This window comes from Bos grunniens, chromosome 16, assembly GCF_055505025.1.
Source record: "Bos grunniens cultivar Pamir isolate PY7600 chromosome 16, Bosgru_T2T1.0, whole genome shotgun sequence".
NCBI classification, from domain to species: domain Eukaryota; kingdom Metazoa; phylum Chordata; class Mammalia; order Artiodactyla; family Bovidae; genus Bos; species Bos grunniens.
This window is the reverse complement of record NC_141180.1, coordinates 57,376,669-57,397,514: the sequence shown is the minus strand read 5'-3', so window position 1 is coordinate 57,397,514 and position 20,846 is coordinate 57,376,669. Positions and strand designations below refer to the sequence as shown.

The 20,846-nt window shown below is 39.1% G+C and overlaps 1 protein-coding gene across 2 annotated transcripts in view; it reads right to left on the bottom strand.

Annotated features, from left to right (window-relative positions):
• RAB3GAP2 (RAB3 GTPase activating non-catalytic protein subunit 2) overlaps positions 1–20,279 on the bottom strand; it is a 106,072-nt gene extending 85,793 nt beyond the window's left edge. For both annotated transcript variants that reach the window (XM_086342731.1, XM_086342732.1), the window contains exon 1: positions 19,585–20,279. In XM_086342731.1, the coding sequence (XP_086198857.1) occupies positions 19,585–19,699 (115 nt within the window). In that variant the 5' untranslated portion in view covers positions 19,700–20,279. The remainder of the gene's footprint in view (positions 1–19,584) is intronic.
• Positions 20,280–20,846: the final 567 nt, after the last annotated feature.

Here is a 20,846-nt window from a genome sequence, read left to right as displayed (position 1 = left end):
TTATTTTAATTGGAGGCTAATTACTTTACAATATTGTATTGGTTTTGCCATACATCAACATGAATCCGCCACGGGTGTACACGTGTTCCCCATCCTGAACCCCACTCCTACCTCCCTCCCCATCCCATCCCTCTGGGTCATCCCAGTGCACCAGCCCCGAGCATCCTGTATCATGCATCGAACCTGGACTGGCAATTAGTTTCACATATGATATTAGACATGTTTCAATGTCATTCTCCCAACATAGTAAGTTCTTAATACCAGTCATCAGGATTTAGCTATTAAAATACTACAAAATATAAATAAAATATTGTATTTAAACCAATTAGCCTCAAAATTCTGGAGGAAGAAGCAACCTAAAAGATGGGAGTGAACATGTTATCTGCTGACAGGAGGATGGAAGCAAAAAGAACTTCCACTTATCTACAACGTTCCAAAAGCTGCTAAAATCAACTATATATTAGATGATAAAAGTTACAGTCTGGTACTTGAAATCGTTGCTCAATTAGCTCTGTGGCAATATCCCTGTCTTTGGTACTTAAACACCAAATAGCTACTTTATAATGTGCCAAGCACACTGCTAGGTATAACATAATACTAATCATTTATTTAACACTGTACAACTAATAGAAGATTTCCATACACACATCAATTGAACAATTTAACAAATGTTCTGTTAAATACCCTGTGCCAAATCCTGTAGTAGAAACAGAGAAAAATACAAACATATGAACTCCTTTTCTTTTTAAAGAATCTGTGATCTAAGAGACAAACAAGTAATCGTTATGGTGATGGCTGTAACTGACTACTGACTACTATGGAAACTCAGATGAGGCCGTAAAAGAGACCAAAAACTACAGGGAGGAGTCATCTTAAATGAAATCTTATAAAAAGTGGCTAGAGGGACTTCGCTGGTGATCCAGTGGTTAGGACTTCGCTTTCTAATGCAGGGCTTCAGGTATGATTCCTGTTCAAGGAGCTAAGATGACAACGTGCCTTGGGGCCAAATATTGTAACCAGTTCAATAAAGACTTTAAAAATGATCCACAGATTTTTTTTTTTAAGTGGCTAGAAACTTTTCAAAGGCAAAGAGACAAAAAAAAAAAAAAAAAAGCCATTCAGACAGAGGTTATCATAACAACAACTAACATGTTTTCAGCATTTCTATATGCTTAAATGCTTTATTGACATTAATTCACATAAGCACAAGGATCCCCTATCTCTCTCTTTTTACAGAGAAAAGCAGATTGCCTAGTTTACATCACTTGCCTAAAATCCAGAGGATTAAATGGAGGGGCGGGGTTTGAATCCAGTTCTGCCTGAGTTTCAGAGCCCACGCTGCCTAGTATTCTCCCATACTTACTCCTATGGCCTGTGAATAAGAGTAAGATTAGGAAACAGTGGGGCTTACAAGTAAGACCAAAAGCAAGATTTCATTACATTAACATGGAAATATTCCCGTGATATTGAACCTTGGAAATTTCTTTTTTGTAACTTGGAAAACTACAGTTGCTCTTTGGCAATCTAAATTTGCTAGGCAATCCCTTTAGTCTGCTCATTTTTCTACTGCATAGAAAGCAACTATCTTCTTATGGGCTGATGGTAACTAGGCCATCCGACTGATAATGTCTTTTGTACGAGAGAGCAAAATGTGTAGTAAAGCTTATTGCTCTAAGGTCCACAATTCAATGTTAAAACTGCTATAGAAATATCAAATTACCACACTCTCTGGAAAAGCATGCAGAATTTAAAGTACTTCATGAAGGCCAGCTAATCATGTATTCATTCATGCATTCAACAAACACAACCCAGCATCTCTTCTGTGTTGGGCCCTGTGCTAAGTGCTGGACATACAAAAGCAAAATAAGCCTTCAAAGAGCTTAGTCTGTGCACATAACCTCTGTTGAATGCTGTTGAAAAGAAAACTATAAAAAATGTGTTATTTCTCCTCCATACTGGTAAAAAAGTACCCAGCTCCATTCACAAATGACTCATTCAATCAGGAGAAGACAGCAGAAATTTTGATTATCAGCCCCTGCCGAGACCCAGTTCTCTCCATAAAGCACAATTCAAAACATTCCAGGAAGAAAAAAAACTCTTGAGAAATACCTTCTTTTTACAAAACAGTGGTGCTCATGACGGTTTACCCATGTCTCAATGTCTCTGCCTGGGGAATTTCTATTAACTGGAGGCAAAGAAAAACTAATCAGGCACCTCCCACTGTCACAGGAATACATTTCCAAAAGGGGTCATGGTACAAAAAGGTTAAAGGAAGGTGAAGGTGAAAAACAGAACTGTTACTTGGAGAGGTTAAAGATATTTTTGAAGGTTGGTTTAGAATTCTCAGTATTATTTATAATAATGTAAGAAAATGGACTCCAAATTTTAGTCAACTTAAAAATGAGAAACATAAAAAAAAAAACCAAAGATGGAAACATCAGTAAATAAGGTACTACCTTCTGGCTACTGTTACTCAGTGTCAGTGATGTAAAGTTTGTAGCCTCCTGACTTCAGTTAAAATTCATCTGATACTGTTTTGCAGGCTGCTATTTGACAGCTACTGTTGAAGTATCAGAATCGTAGTACCTTACCAAGGTTATTTCTTATGTCCTCAAATATGAAAGCAGGTCAAGCACAATCTTCAAAAGAAGTTTATATTGAAAAAATAGCTGCTGAATGTCTAATAAAGATGCCATTCATATACAAAATTTTATTCAGGTGGTCTTTCCTTCTGGTAACTTTTCTATGAGGGATGCTCTTCTTCAATCCATGTCATTATCAGTATATTTTAATTGATTATTGATCAAATTTGTGAATAACAAGAGCAATGTGTTTTACATTTGAGAACTGGGCCATTTAATGTCAGTAAGGAACATTTACTACAAAACTTTAAGGTCTATAAATTTCTACATAACAGGAAGAAATAAGACATCAAAAGATGATGGTCTGTTAGAATAAATAGATCAAAACCTTCTATAAGCCAGGGTGATTTGAAAGTCCTAACTCTTGTATGTGTTGAGATGTAAGTCAGTTGAAACTCATTTGAAAAGATGTAAGTCCGATGTAACGCATTTGAAAAGATCCTGATGCTGGGAAAGATTGAAGGCGGGAGGAGAAGGGGACGACAGAGGATGAGATGGTTAGATGGCATCACCAACTCTATGGACATGAATTTGAGTAAGCTCCGGGAGCTGGTGATGGACAGGGAAGCCTGGCGTGCTGCAGTCCATGGGGATGCAAAGAGTCGGACACTACTGAGCAACTGAACTGAAGTCAGTTTAACAAAATGTACTATCACGGATGGACACTCAAGACATAAACTTCTTTAGGGTGATCAGGATCCAGTGTAGAATTCCCAAAACCGCACAAACCACCAAATCATCCAGTTCACCTAATGAGCCCAGTAGCATGCTTTTCAGTCTAAGGCTAGGCTATAAATTATGGGGTAATTTTAAGTATTTACCATCCCCCCATTTATTAAATAAGTAAGTCGTAACCACCTCATCTCTAGAAAGCAATCCTTTAAATGACACTGTCATCAACTGCCTGTATCCCAACAACACTGATCAGAATATTAAGAAAATGGCATCCACATCCATTGCCTTTACAAAACTGGAGCTAGAGTCTCTTCTGCAGCATGGCCTCTCTAGGGAACCTTAAAATCTCTGCAAAGAGATTAAAACAATGAATTAGGGATGACTCAAGTTTCAGGGTTGACCCCATCCTGAAAATGTGAGGCAGGCTGTCCATGGATGACGCTCTGAAGAATACTAGCTTCAAGGATAAACTTCAATGCCAATCTAATCTGATCTAAAATCTGTTTTCCTCTGCCTGCCCTCATCCTTATTTCTATTCTGTCACTTCATTAGCCTCTTCATTTACTGGAGGGCAGTCTTTAGCAGCACGGTCCAATAAAAATGTAATACAAGCCACACATGCCCTGCTAAACTGACTAGCAGCCATATTTAAAAAGTAGAAACAGGTGAAGTTAACTTTAATATATTTTATTTAATATGTATAGCCCCAAACGTCATTTCAATATGTAATCACTATTAAGTTGTTCACGAGCTATTTCACATTGGTTCTCTAAGTCTTCAAGATCCAACACGTATTTTACACTCAGCGCACATCTCAGCTGGGACCAGACATGTTCCTAGTGCTCCACTGCACAGTACGAGACAGCACAGGTCCAGAACAACTGTTAGGTGTCTGGTGTCAGCCTGCCTGGGTTTGATACCCAGCTTTACCCCTGAGGGGTCATATATCCTTAGGCAATTTAATCTCTTCCCTCTCAGCTTCCTCTTTAGCAAAATGGAGTTAATAACTGTATCCATTTTTGTTAAGAGTTAAAAGAGCAGTGCTTGGCACATACACACCCTTGATGGCTGTTAAAACGATTACTCTCCAAACACAGCACCCTCTTTCTTTATTCTTACCCTCTGCATTTGCCTATCCCTTATCTGTCAACTAATTTAAGTATTCCCATTTGTCTCCAGCTCTCCAAATTCACCTTCTCCTTCAGGACTTGGATTAATTATTTATGAAGTTTTACTGCATCTATCAATGATCTTTCCCTCTTGTGAAACCACAGCATTTGATTATATTTTCCTTTCAGAATTATAAATTGCGTTGGGTCATTTGTTGTGTTGTTAACTTGTCTGGTTGATCTTAAATGAATACCGTGTCAATACAGCTAAACATTTAAGCCTTGGAGGACAAGGAATATACATACTGTGTGTGCTCAAACTCTTACACACACACATATATGCATCTTCAAGAACATCGTAGGTACTTAAATATTTATATCCATTTAGGACATCAAGTCTTTGAAAATAACCTTCGTACCCAAAGGTTTCCCCATATATCCCTATAAAAGAAGCAGGATTTAAATTAACATATTTAAATATAGTAAATCAGATGTTGATTCTAAATATTTTAAATTTCCACAGAAATACAAAAACATTTTATTTTTATAAACTTTATATACAAAGACTTTATATTCCAAATCAAAACTATCTTTTGTAAATAAGTTTTCTATGTAAAATTATAAATATATATTGATAAATTTTGATAATTCTCTATTCCATTTTAGTCAGAAAAAATAATTAACCATCTTTAGCTTTAGTTTTGATTAAGAACAGAAGAAACAGAATATTTTTGTTCTAATTAAAGTCTAAATGGCAGAATCTGACAATGTAAAAAAAGATCCTCTAGAAATATTGCTCAATATAGTTGGCCTAATATGGATTAATGGATCTTTGTATCTGATAGATACACACACACACACACATGCACAATGCATATTTCAACATTTCAAAACAAAACTTGTATCATTGCTTTAAAAAGATCTTGCATCAGTAAAGAAAAACCAATACATTCAATTAAGCATTTACTTTCAACCTGACTTTTTGGTAGGCTAGAAAAAACAATTACAAAGAACACTGAGTTCCCAAATAAACACCATATCATTTTGAAGACAAAAAAGAACAACCACATCATTCTCAAAATGTGTCTGTATTCTATTATGCAAATATTCTTTTTGCCAACAGTGAATAAAACAGGTTATACTCAAAACAGCTAAGAAATGGCAAATATTGCCTATTGGAGACATCTACAATTAGATCATGAGACTGCCTCCCTAGGTTTGTTACTTTAGTGCTATGACTCATGTGCCAGATGCTGCTCCTAAAGCAGTGATTTTACAACTATAGCACAGCAGGACAGCATCAGCTCTAAGCCAAATATTTCAGATGTCCATGTTTCAACTGGGCTTTCCCACCTCATTTCCAGTACAGCCTACTGAAAAAAAAGGCACTTTCAAGTACATGAGACACGACTATTGAGCCTGTGTTTGAGAGCAGGGGAGCCACAACTACTGAAGCCCTCGTGCTCTAGAGGCCGTGCTCCGCGACAAGAGAAGCCACTGCACTGAGAAGCCTGTGCACTGCAACTGGAGAGTAGCCCCTGCTCACCACAACTAGAGAAAAGCCTGCACAGCAAGGAAGACCCAGGACAGCCAAAAACAAATTAAAAAAGTAAATAAATAAACAGTAACAATAAAAAGAAGTTTGCCAGTTTAGATTACTATGTTAGTTATAATTACTATGTCATTACTACTTCATTTGCTAAAATTACCCCTCACTCATATTTTATACCACACCTTGAATCATACTTGCTCTCTATTTAAATAAAATTCCTAAGCTTATCTCCAATCAACTTATATGATGTAGAGAGAAATAAACACGAGTAAAATGAAGTTATTAGTAATGAAAAGCAACAACCTCCTCATTGACAAGTAATTTGACTTTTCAATCATTTTTTAATACATATCACTGAAGAGGACTATTTTGAACTGTCTAGAATAACTGGCAACATAAATTCTTGTTCTTACCCTTATCAGGTAAATGAATAAAACCAATGGCTTTAAAACATAAAATGTAACTACAACTTCCTCTAGGGAGAATTTTTTCCCTAAAGAGATTAGATTATACTAGTATTAAAAAAACTGTTCAGCTTCTCACTTGATATCATCAGTCATTTATAGTCACTGAAACCTTCGAACTATGGAGAAAACACTGTAATTCAAGCATCAAAAAATAATAGATGTCTTTTAAGGTATATTTCCAACGAATGAATTATTTTACCAACAAAAGCTTAAATGAGAAATTCAACTTTTGCTTTTCACAGTTCTATTTAATTTAAAATATACATTATTCCAATTTGCTTCTGAACAGTCTGTCCTCATAAACTGAGTAATAGTTTCACATTTAAAAAGAACCTGAAGCTAAAAAGGAAAATGAATTCTAGAAGTGGGCAATTAATTTGACAGTATTTGCTTTCTTCAATATAAGTATGTCAAGATCGAAAACTAAATGGGAAACTGAAATCATTAAATGTTAGGAAAAAGAAAATTTAATCTCCATGGTCTAAGAAAAGATCTTACTCGCATTGAAGCAAATTCATTTCCATTCTTCTAAAACAGGAAAAAGAGAATGTACTTGTTTCTATAAAGAGCACCAACCTCCAGAACTTGTAACTTGTAAATAATTCGTAGGTTCAACAATTTTAGTTGGCTATTCTTGGCCAAGCCACAGAAAGCATCACATAGCAATACAAAGGGGAAAAAAAAAAAAAAAGACTAAAGAATAGAGAAGCTACTTCATTTCCTATGCCTCAGAATTATTCATCTTTTTCTATTTCTAAAGAAATGGAAAATGGGAATATAAATTTTATATTAGCATATCCTCTCAGCACATAAAAATATGCAGCAATCTAAAATGAGGAGGCTCCCATTTTCAACAAACATCAGTTTCTTTCAAAACACCAGGATTAAATCAGACTAGGTCTGTAAGGCCCCTTCCAGTTCCAGATTTCTAAGGACTCCTGTTATCAAATAAGTGGCCTTCTATATCACTCAAGGAAAATGTTCTGACAGTTCAAAAAAGGACAGAACTGAAAATATCTTTAAGCAGAAACAAAGTGTATCCTCTTGCTCTAAAGGGCTTCCTTGGAGGCTCAGATGGTAAAAAAAAAAAAAAAAAATCTGCCTGCAATGCAAGAGACCCAGGTTTGATCCTGGAGTCGAGAAGATCCCCTGGAGAAGTGAATGGCTACGCACTCCAGTATTCTTGCCCAGAGAATTCCATGGAGAGAAGAGCAGTGCATAGACTTGCAAAGAGTTGAAGACAACTAAGCAACTAACACTTTCACTTTTCTTGCTCTAAATAGTTACAAAAACACAAGTATGCTTCTTTTGCTCCAAATCTAAGAAATCTTTAGACTCATCCTAACAAAAACGATAAAAACAAACTATAGACTTGAAGAAATTTAACATGCCCTATTCTTCTTTCTACTCATTTTATTTTTTAAAGGAAGTCACTGACTAAGGGCAACAATATATTTTGTATATTAGATAGGACTTAGGCTACGGTTTTTCCAGTGGTCATGTATGGATATGGGAGTTGGACTGTGAAGAAAGCTGAGCGCCAAAGAATTGATGCTTTTGAACTGTGGTGTTGGAGAAGACTCTTGAGAGTCCCTTGGACTGCAAGGAGATCCGACCAGTCCATTCTGAAGATCAGCCCTTGGATTTCTTTGGAAGGCATGATGCTAAAGCTGAAACTCCAGTACTTTGGCCACCTCATGCGAAGAGTTGACTCATTGGAAAAGACTCTGATGCTGGGAGGGATTGGGGGCAGGAGGAGAAGGGGACGACAGAGGATAAGATGGCTGGATGGCATCACCAACTTGATGCACGTGAGTTTGGGTGAACTCCAGGAGTTGGTGATGGACAGGGAGGCCTGGTGTGCTGCAAGAGTCGGACACAACTGAGCAACTGAACTGAACTGAACAGGGAACATAAATGAAGGTGCAGGTATATAAATACTGCTCACCAAAGCTAATTTCTGCAAATTCTAAAGCCAATTCAGTATTTTCCTTACTTATTCAATTCTAATATGATTGTCCTTGTGAGAAAACTTTCCTTATAGTTAAGGTAAATTCTTCCAATACCAGCTTAATCTTGCTATTACTTGTTGCTTTAAAAAAAAACACAGATAAAGTCTGATAATAACATTAGCATCACCTAAGAACCATTTTTCATTTACTGGAAGAGCAAAAAGCAAAGAAACTGATAACACAGGAAGATGACAAGTGTGGGTATAAATGAGCATTTCTGTTTACCATGGACAGGAATAAACCTGACCAATTTTTAGACTAACTATGTGACTGTGCTCAACAACTAAAATGTGAATTTCTATTATCCAGCAATTCCAATCCCAGAAATTTACATACAGAAATATTAACATCATAGGTAAAGCATGTATAAGGATGCTTACTAGAACATTTTCTTGTAGCAAAAATACTGGAAATACTCTAAATGTTCATTGATAGGGGAATGTTTAAAACCTGGTAGTCTTCACTGAAATAACTGTACAGGCATTAGAAAAAAAAAAATGCTACAGTTATATACACAGGTTGAAAAAGAAATTGACATTTTTTGACACTGTCAAAACAGCTGACATTAAAAATTAACCAAAAAAGTTCCAGAAGGTACATTTTACAAAAATGAGGCCATAATATAAAATGTAAAATAGAGAAACAAAACATCCCAGCAGCATGTATGTTTACTGTCTAAGCAGAAAGTCTGGAAGATTCTCGCTAGGGCAGCACTTTATAATGACAGAATTTTCCATAATGATGGTGGTGTTCTGTATCTGTGCTGTCCATTAGGTAGCCAATAGGCAGGTACATGTGGCCACTGAAATGTAATTAGTATGACTGAAAAAGTGAACTGTAATTTTTACTTAATTTCTATTAATTTATACTTAAACAGCCACATGTAGTTAGTGGCTACTATACTAAAAAGCTTAAGACTAAAGTTTTAACATCTGGAAGGGGGGATATGAGTAGCTAGAAGATAGATTTTATGTCTGACTTTATACACTTAAAAAAAATAGAGGCGATGTAATAATAGGTGATTATCTCTCTTGACCTGAGAGTCTCTCTTCTGAAGAATTTATATGTGAGGCTTAGGCTCACATGATACAAAGAACAATGATCTGTGTTCAAAGAACTGTTTTTGGTCACCTTTTCAAAACAGCAATATGGTATGGCAGACACCCAAGAATTTCAAGAGTTCTTTCTCATGAGGAAAGTTCATTTAGGGTCTCGATAGTCCCAAATGATATTAACACAGTAGTCATACAAAAACACTTACTGTCGTACAGATCCAGAACTGTCCCTGTGTAGACCATTAAATACCATCTGAAGAATACCAATCTAAGGAAAAGATTCTTGACAGACACTACAAAGGCCACCCAACTGGTCATTCTATTTCCACTTTCACCCACCATTCCCATTCATTCTCTTCTTTGCTAACACAGAAATGTCTTTCAAATATTAACCTGGTTGTCCTATTTCTCAGTTCAAATTCCTTGCACAGGTTGCCACTGCTATGTTTCTCAAGTTTCAAACGCCATCACCCTGCTACTGCCTTAGTCCTGTCTTTACTTCTGAAGACCCTGATCTTGAGTTGTATGAACATCTCCCAAATAATCACCTACCTCTAACTCAGAACTACAAAACCTATCCTTTTCAGAGCCACCAAACCCATCTCTCTGCAAATCAAATCTTGAAATGCTATACTTTTGCCTTACATCAGTGGTTACCCTCTGCCTATAGCAGAGATGCCCAGGGAACTGCAAATGGATTACAGATGAGCCAAGATATTGATCCTCTAGGCTCTCAGGATAGCTTGGTAGGGCCTGGGGCTACTGGAACTTCTAGCAGGTCACTTCTCACCATGAACAGCTTTGTTTTACATTTTACGACCTATTTATTATCATACTAGTTTATATAGTTTATTGACACACAACATAAAAGCTATCAGAACCATTTTTAAGTGCATTAGTAGTGTTTACTGACATTGTTGTGAAACAGAGCTTCAGACCTTTTCCATCTTGCAAATCTGAGACTGTAATACTCATTAGACAAGACTCCTTTTCTCCCTCTCCCTAGCTCCTAGTAACTACCATTCTACTTCCTGTTGCCATGAATTTAACTGTTTTAGATAAATGGAATAATTTAACTCTTTTAGATAAATGAATCATGCATTTATTTTTTCTGACTGGCTAATTTTTCACACAGCAGAATGCTCTCAAGGTCATTCATGTTGTCACATGTGATATGATTTCCTTCTTTTTAATGGCCAAATAATATTCCATCTTATACATATATATACCCCATTCCATTCATCCATCGACGGACATTTTGGTTGGTCCCACTCCTTGGTTTTTATGAACGATCCCTCTATGATTATGGGTGTGCAACTATCTCTTCTAGATACTATTTTCAGTTCTTTTAGATATACACCCCTAAGTGAGATTGCTCAATCATATAGTAATTCAATTTTATTTTTAAATATGGTTTTCCACAGCAGTTGCACAATCCTAGCAACAGTGTACAGAGTTCCAGTTTCTCCATATCCTCGCCAACACTTATTATTCTGTTTTTAGTTTTTTAATAGAAGCCAAGCTAGTGAGTGCGAGGTGATGCCTTATTGTGGTTTTCATTTGCATTTCTCATGATTCATGATACTGAGTATCTTTCATATGCTTACTGGTCATTTCTACAACATCTTTGGGAAAAAATCTATTCAAGTCTTTGCTCAGTTTTTACTTGTTGTATTTTGCTGTTACTAGGCTGGAGAAATTAGGTATTGTGAATATAGATCCTTTATCAGATATATGATTTGCAAATATTTTCTCCCATTCTGTAGGCTGCATTTTCACTTTGTTGACTGCATCTTTCAATTCACAAGTCTTAAGGTCTGATATAGCCCCATTTACCTATTTCTGCTTTTTTGCCTGTATTTTTGGTGTTATAACCAAAAACCCACTGCCAAATCCAATGTCATGAATTTTCCCCGGATGCTTTCCTCTGAATTTTATAGTGTTAAGTCTTATATTTAGGTCTTTAATCCATTTTTGTTAATTTTTGAATGTGGTATAAGATAAGGGTCCAACTTCATTCTCCTGTATTTGGATACGCAGTTTTCCCAACACCATTTGTTGAATAGACTGTCCTTTCCCCCTTGAGTGGTCTTGACACTCTTGTCAAAAATCACCTGATCATATATGCAAGGGTTTATTTCTGAGCTCTCTCTAATCCATTATTCTGTCTTTATGCCAGTACCACATTTTGATTACTATAGCTTTGTATACATTTTGAAAATAAAAAAGTAAAGTCCTCCAACTTCTTCCTCCTCCTTTAAAATTGTTTTCACTATTCAGGGCCTAGGTCTCATTTTTTATGCATGTCATAATGAAAAAGAAAAAAAAAACAACACACACACACACTGGGAACAACAGCTCCATAGAATGTCTTCAAGCTTTCTGATTATATACACCCCAAAAGAATTTTTCAATAATATGTGCCTCCTTGACAAAAATGTAATTTCTGATATACTAAACATGGATATTTTAATATAGTATTTATATCATCCTTTTAAATTTATTCAGTGGATTCTAAATACTTTTGGGAAATAATACCCACAAATACCCATTTTAAAACTATGATTAGTGTCTCTAAGAATAATTTTATAAGTTCTTTTTTCTCACTGAATTCTTATCTCCATTCTATTTCCTCCACAGAATGCTATTTTAATGTAATACAGATATATATCATCAGTCCGAAAGTTTCTCTGCAAAAAGAGTTAAGAATTCACAAAAAAGTTTTCTTGGGATCTAAGGCTCTAAATATTATTGTTTTATTACAATTATTATTAGAAGCAGATAACTGAAAAAACATACATTATCACAACTTTGAGAAATAATTATTAAACATTAATAGCAAATATTATTTGGAAATCCCTTGTTGAGATGGATGGGGGGTGGAGTTTACAGAGACTTAAACACAAATTTTTGCTTAAATGCTTTGTAAGCAACTTACTATAATAATATTTAAAATGTGTGAGAAGTAAGCCTTTGTGTAGTAAAGCAGAAGGGAGGGTGGGAAAGTAGGCATTTACACAGGTGCATCTGGAAACTAATCTGTTTAAAACTATCTGTTCCCAAGTAACCCTAAGCAAATTTCCTTGTAATTCCTAAGTATTCTTATTTCCTTTCTACTGCATAAAATCTAAATTCCTCTGCCAATCTCTCTCTTTACCCTACCATATCCCACTCTTCCACCAGAATTTACTATCTCCATCTTTCTGAACCCCATACTGTTTCACATCCCTTGCCTGGCCATTTTCTCTCCACCTGAACCTCTGTGAAACTATTAAGACGTGGTGAAAACAGTTCCTTCGTGAAGACTTTTCTGAGTCCACTATACAGCATTAGCCAACACCCCTTCATTCTCCAACTATCATATGCCAAATTATAGCACAGTACCTCTAACACTTCTTTTACATACTGATCTCCTTTATTGGCTCAAAGGTCCTTGAGGAGAGGGACCTATTTTATTTACCTTTAGGACTACTTTGTATGTAGTAGATGCTCAATAAGTACCAGCTGAATAAAGGAATTAACTAGTCCTGTGTCAGTTTTGTCATCAACAGAAATTTATCTCCTAAGACCCTCTTCCAACCTTAAACAGCTACTGAAGTGCAGTAACTAGAAATTTTCTGAAATTCTTATAAATATTCTACTTTCAGATTACTTTTCTCTCCCTACTATGATCACAAACAAATGAAAGCATTTCACTCAGTATAAAAAAATGGGTACTTTATACCATTTATAATATTCCAAATTGAGTCCATGACTTTAGGTTATCCTAAAAAGCATACTTTTCTTAGTGATTGGACAAAAACAAACTTTAATTGATGACTCCAAGGTAATTTCCTGTATGCTTTATCTTCTTCTATCTTTCTGGTAAAAGAGCAAGAAGGAAAGTAGAGGCTGCTCTACCTCATTAGAATGTTAACAGAAAATTAACTTACTATTAGGTAAATTAATGTGCTGTGCTTAGTTGTTCAGTTGTGCCCAACTCTTTCCGACCCAATGGACTGCAGCTTGCCCGGCCCCTCTGTCCATGAGGATGCTCCAGGCCAGAATACTGGAGTGGGTTGCCATCCTCTCCTCCAGGGGATCTTCCTGACCCAGGGATCAAACCCAGGTCTCCCGCATTGCAGGCAGATTCTTCACCAACTGAGCCACCAGGGAAGCCCAGGTAAATTAACAGATCCACAATATTATAATATGTAAATTACCTCCAAATAGTCTGATTCTCCCTACCTGTACATGTACTTCTTCCCTTCTCTCTCTTTTTTTTTTGGCCTAAAAAAATGAAAATGAGTCACTCAGTTGTGTTTGACTCTTTGCGACCCCATGGATTGTAGACCACCAGGTTCCTCTGACCATGGAATTCACCCAGAACACTGGAGTGGGTGGGTGGCTGTTCCCTTCTCCAGGGGATCCTCCCAACCCAGGGATCGAATCCAGCAATTACAAATATCAGAAAACTCTGGTACAGAAATCCAATCTCCCTGGAAACTGTGTCACTGTAGGCCAGGTGGGGACCTATACTATTGCCCATCTCCAAAATGTCAAAATATGAGAGCAAATTTTATGTCTAAAACAGCATCTGATTGAGTAGAACCAGTTATTAATCGCTTGCAATGAGGGAGACCTGGGTTCAATCCCTGGATTGGGAAGATCCCCTGGAGGAGGGAATGGCAACCCACTGTAGTGTTCTTGCCTGGAGAATCCCATGGACAGAAGAACCTGGGGGCCTACAGTCCATGGGGTCAAAAAGAGTCAGACACGACTGAGCGACTAAGCAGAGCACAATTATTAACATTTATTCGGAGAAGGCAATGGCAGCCCACTCCAGTACTCTTGCCTGGAAAATCCCATGGGCGGAGGAGCCTGGTAGGCTGCAGTCCGTGGGGTCGCTAGGAGTCGGACATGACTGAGCGACGTCACTTTCACTTTTCACTTTCATGCACTGGAGAAGGAAATGGCAACCCACTCCAGTGTTCTTGCCTGGAGAATCCCAGGGACGGGGGAGCCTGGTGGGCTGCTGTCTCTGGGGTTGCACAGAGTCGGACACAACTGAAGCGACTTAGCAGCAGCAGCAGCATTAGTATAAATTAATGTAAAGACTGGGAAATAGGGTTCAAGATCTCTTTTAAAGCAACAGACAACAGTCTCATTTTATAGTTGATGATACAAAGTAACATAAAGTCATACTGTTATTTATTCTCTGACAATTCAAATATAGAGGTGTAGTTTTGAGTTCAGGGTTCCCAGTACTAGGTCTCACTTTGTCAACAGCAGCCATCCACATTAAAAAAAGAAACAAACAAACAAAACCATTAAACCAACAGACAAGTCTTCAAAATTATCAGCTGCCTAGGACAAATCATGACAAGTAATTCAGTTTTCTATTTTTTGCAGGAGGGGGCTGTTTATATATCCTCCAGAGATGAGCTGGTATAAGAAATTAAACTATATAAGCTTGAGGCTTCCCTGGTGGTCCCATGGTTAAGGATCTACCTTGTAATGCAAGAAACAAGTTCTATCCCTGATTGGGGAACTAAGATCCCACATGCAGCAGAGCAACCGAGCCCACGCGCCCCAACTACTAAGCCTGAGTGTCACAACTAGAGAATCTGTGCTTTGCAACGAAAGATCTTTCATGATGCAAAGAAGATCCGTTATGCAGCAACCAAAGATTTCAAATAAATATTTTTTGAAAAGATACATACTAAAAGCAAAACTATATAAACTAAATAAAATGATCTCATGATTTCTATTTCCCAATAATCATTTACAACAAAGTGAAGAAAAGCAAAACCAAATAACCACCATAACTTCATTTTTACAATGCAAATTTTCACCCTCACAAAAATTTAGGTTCAGATTTTCTTAAAGATGAACTCTTCACAAAGCCTGATGTTTTGTAAAAGATGGGCAGAGAGATTACTGAGATCTATAAACCAGTCATTCCAAGAATTCCAAGTAAACTATTTACAACAGGACAAGCTATTTTTTAGACTTTCATTTCTAAATTAAAGCACCATTTTAACTGTAAAATACAGATCTGGCAAAGGGGTTCACTGATTAAGAGGGTTTTTTCTCCACTTATCTTCCACTTGAATTGCTAGTAGCCACAATAATACCAACATACATATACCAAATAATTTTATTTAAAAGGGTAATAAATTAAATTGTATTTGAAAACTCACAGGCATATTATAAATTAATCTGATGTCTCGGGTATGATTATATTCCCAAACGCCTGGATCAAATTCATAGCCTATGGCTACTCTCCACTGTGTGACCCTGCACAAGTATCAATCTGTAGCTGCCATACAACATGGTAGCCACCAGCCATATCTGACTATTTAAATTTAATTAAAATTAAGTAAAATTAAAAATTCTGTTCCTCGCAGCAACTGCCACATTTCAACGGCTAGTTCTGGCAAGAAACGACCGTACTGGACAATACAGACTTGGTGATGAAAATAAACAAGATGAAATGCCTGCAAGTAACAAATGAGAAAAAGGGATAGTGATGCTGTTTTAGATTACATACTCAAAAAAGGTCTCCCTGAGATGCACTGAGCATGCAAGGATCTGCAGACAACATCCAAGGTGGGGATAAGAGCAAGGGCAATGGTCTGAGGTACAAACGAGCCTGGTGGGTTTCCCTGGAGGCTCAGAAGGTAAAGAATCCGCCTGCAATGAGGGAGACCTGGGTTCGATCCCTGGGTTGGGAAGATCCCCTGGAGGAGGGCATGGCAACCCACTGTAGTATTATTCCCTGGAGAATCCCATGGACAGAGGAGCCTGGCAGGCTACAGTCCATGGAGTCGCAAACAGTCGGACACAACTAAGCAACTAAGCACATCACAGCTTTAACAACAAAAAAGTGTCTGAAGCATAAGAAATAAGGGGAAAAGAGTATGAGGGTACAAGAAGCGGCAGGAAGTGGGGTCTCAAGGTCCTTTAAGCCATGTGAGAACTTTGGATTTTATATTAAATGCAACTGAAACCACAGGCAGTTATAGAGAGAAGACTGTTATGATTAAACTGTCTTCAAAAGTTCACTTTGACAGCTTTTGGAACTAACTACGAGTTAACTAACTAACAAGTTAACTAACAAGTCTACAAATTAATAAGTCTAGAGAGGGTATGGAGAAAAGGGAACCTTCTTACACTGTTACTGGGAATAAAAGTTGGTTCAGTCACTATGGAAAACAGTATGAAGGTTCCTCAAAAGAAAAAAAAACACCCTAAAAATAGAACCGACTTATGACCCACCAGCAATCCCATTCCTGAGCATATACCCAGACAAAACTGTAATTCAAAAAGCTACATGCACCCCTATGTTCACAGCAGCACTATTCGCAATAGCCAAGACATGGAAACAACCTAAATGCCCACTAAGAGATGAACGGATAAGGAAAATGTGGTGTGTGTGTGTGTGTGTGTGTATACACACACACACACACACACACACCACACAATGGAATATTACTCAGCCATTAAGAAGAATGAAATAATGCCATTTGCAGCAACATGGACGGACCTAGAGATTACCATACTAAACAAAGTGAGTCAGAAAAAGACAAATACCATATATCACTTACGCGTGATATCTAAAATACCACACAAATGAACATATCTACCAAAGAAAAACAGACTTAAGGACACAGAATAGACTTGTGGTTGCCATAGGGGAGGGGGTTAGGGGCAGGAAGGATTGGGAGATTGGGATTAGCAGATACAAACTATCATACACAGGAAAAAAACCAAAACCAACCACAGAAGCAGGAAGATCCGTTAAAAGACCAGTTCCATCTAGCACGTGAGAGAAGATGGTGGCCTGGACAAGGGGAGTGGCAATGGGATAGAGGAAATGTGTTCTTTCCTCTGCATCCTTTATCAACAGTCCTATATCCACCATCATTCACAACCTGGCTCCTTGGAACAGGCAAATTTATTTTTTAACTCCTCTCCCGCCCTTCCCCTGAAACTGTCCTAAGGTCCTAGTCACCTCCATCCACCCAAAGCCAATGAGCACTTTTCCATCCTCATCCTAGCTGATCTCTGCTGTGTTCACAACTACTGACCACTCCTCCCTTTCATCAGATTCTCTCTCACTTCTGGGGCATTACGTTCACCTAGTTTTCCTCTTTCTGTTAAGTCTTCTTCCTATTCATCTCTATTTGACTTAAACTTCAGTGCTCCTCTATGGTTACATCTTCAGTCCTGCATTCATTTCACTATACTCATAACCCTTGAGACGGACTGACACTTTTTACTGGTAACTCCTGAGTTAACACCTCGAGGCCAGGGATCCTTATTAAGTTTTAGACCTGTTCGACTAGACACTGCATACATTTAAAACTGGACAAACTAGAAGCATTTAAGATGTAAAAGATCCAAAACCGATCTCCTTCATTCCCTTTCATTAGAAACCCTTGCCCAAGTCAAAAGCCAAAGGCAACCTCACCTCCCTCTCACTCACCAGCTACAACCCCCAGCACCAGATCTTCACTAGGTCCTGCAGATTCTTTCTTAATATCTTCCTGATCTAGCTGCTGATCTCAAGTCCTGCTGAAGCTACTTTAGTCCATGCTTGCATCATTTTTGCATGGGTTATTGAAATATCCTCAGAATGAAGTTCCCTGCTTCCTATCTCTCCTCCATACTGCTGCCAACACACTTAACAATTATGCAAGAATTTTGCTGATTCCATTAAGGACAAATTTTATCACATCATTCCTTTGCTTAATGTCTTCAGATGTATCTGACTCCTTTCACAAGGCTTCTCATGATCAAGCTCCTTATTACCTTTATGACTCTTCTCCTCACACCGTCCTCTTCAGTCATTCAGCCTTTCTTAGCTAAATACCATGCCATTTCAGGCCTCCCTTCTTCTACAGGTGCTATTCCCTCTCCCCTATTCATCTAAGGGCCACTTCAAAGGTAGACTTAAGTACCTCCACTTCAAAGACTGTATCACCTAGTGCCATATGTATATATACGGCTCACACTGTACAGGAGGGGTTAACTTATTTGTCCCAGTACACTATACTGCTCCTAGAGGACAGAGACCACCAGTCTCACTTGATTGGCAGCACTATCGACGGCACAGAGCTAACAGTCATAAATAGATGTGATTTGATACTTTCTAAATTTTAAAAACGGAGAGAAACTTATTTACTGGGCTTTTCATCATCATTCCAATACAGCACAAAGTAACAGCACTTTGGACATATGGCTTCGCAGTAAAATGGAAATAAAAAAAACTGACACACAAAACATACCCCCTTTAAAAGGTAAAACGTAGGAAATTCTGAGGAATTCTGCAGCAGAATAAACAGACTTGGGGTTTTACACTACGTGGGCAAGTCACGCTGTTTGATGATAATAACAGGCAGAAGGCTTCTCATCTCATTAACTTTTCATGGCCAAGCTGCTGTGATTTTAACTCCTGATGTGGCTTCTCACTCCCTGACAGGTTATTTTCCTTTATTTGGGAGCCTCCAACTCACCACCTCAGGAGTCTCTCACTTGTCAATCACTTATTTTCTAAACCTGAATGGGAAGAAAGGGGATGGAAGAAGGCAGAGAGTGGGCGATGACAGACACTTTCGGAAAGAGAAGCAGCAGAAGGCCACAGTCCCAAACACGGAGGAGCGTCGGGGCTGAGGCGAAACCAGGATAGCGCGCTGACAGCTGGCGAGGAGTGGGGCGGAGGATGCGATCACGGGGCAGGCAGTGTAGAACGGGGGACCCCGGGCCGGAGGGAGAGGGGGAGACGGAGAAGAGACTCAGAGAGAAAAGTAGGAGTTGCGGGGTGGGGAAGTGGGCTAGGCAGAGAGCAGAGCAAGCCAGACGCAGTGTTTGGGCTGAGGGCGGAGTGGCTTAGGCGAGAGGAAGACAACACCGACGCAGTCGGGGCAGACGGACGCGGCTTCAGGACGCACGGCAGGGGATCCGCGCGGAAAGGAAAGGGGAGGCGAGGGAGGAACTAGGAGCGCCGGGGCGGGCGGGAGACCCGCGCCCGCCGCGCAGGTCCCGCGGAAGGAGGCGGGGAAGGGAGCGGCGAGGCAGGGGCACTTACTGGGGTCCCTCCTCACGGCGCCGCTGGGGGTCTCCTCCCGCAGATGAGGGAAGAGGAAGTCCCGGGCGGCCTGGAGGTCCTGGAAGGAGCAGAACTGGACAATGGAGCAGGCCATGGCTCCGGGAAGCCCGCTCGGGCACTCACCTTACCTCACCACGCCCTGCCCCCCCGCCACCCCGCCGCTGCTCCAGCCGCCACCGCGGAGTCCGGAGAGCTTCAGCCACGCAGGGGGCGGGGAAAGCAAACCGGAAGCTGTCAGCGCCCTCGGTTCCGCCGTCCGGCGCACTGCGCATGCGCGGAACAACCCAGGCGGTCTGGCGGGCGAAAGCCGAATCACCTGACCGGCGGCGTCCGCGGGGTGTAACGTCGCGGTGGAGGCCGGGATCCGGCTTCAGTCCGGGTTCTGCATCCGCACCGGGGGTGAACCCTTTTAGTCATTCTGGCTCTTAGCCAGAGGTGACCTCATTGGACGTTGTCCGCGCCGGCCTTTGAGCCATTTAACCAGTCTTCTAGATGGCCTGGTAGAGAATAATACCTGTTAAGCTACTGCCAGGCCAGTGGGGGACGGTGTCGTGCAAGTATCTGAGTTTGAAAAGATCAAATTCTCTTCTGGAAGTCAGCTCCGTCAAGCCTAGTTCTAAACGCCTCATATAAATTCTCGTCACACTATGCACGCCTAATACAGTACTTATTATACTGTATTGTTCTCTGTTGTTTTCCGACATCCGTTTGCTTTTTCATTCGTTTCTCCGTCCATTCAACAAATTCATTGCTCCTCTTCTGTGTCAGGCACGCAAGGCTTCAGTATAAAGCAGAGACCAAAAGAGGTGAAATACTTGTTCCATGGAGCTTAAAATTCTGATGGTTGACATGGATAGTAAGATATTAATTACTCAACTATTTAACTGAAATTATCATGATGCTAGGAAGAAAAGAAGTAAGTTCATAGCATAACAGGGAACCTCACCAAGTTGTTTTGTTTTATTGGGTTGGAGGTGTTGCCAGTTTCAGGAGCAGACTTCATTGTAAATTGCTGAAGGTTGGGATGTCATTTTGTGTCCTTTATATTCAGTGTCTCTTTCCAGGACTTGGCACATAGTGCTCAACAAATATTTCCTGGAGGAATAAATGAAATGGAATATGTACATAAGGTAAATAGAATAACCCACTTCTTTTACAAAGCACTTTATATTTTTTTAAAGTATTTTTCCACACACTTTCAAGGTAGGTAGTCACAATGCCATCCTGAATGTGTCTTATCT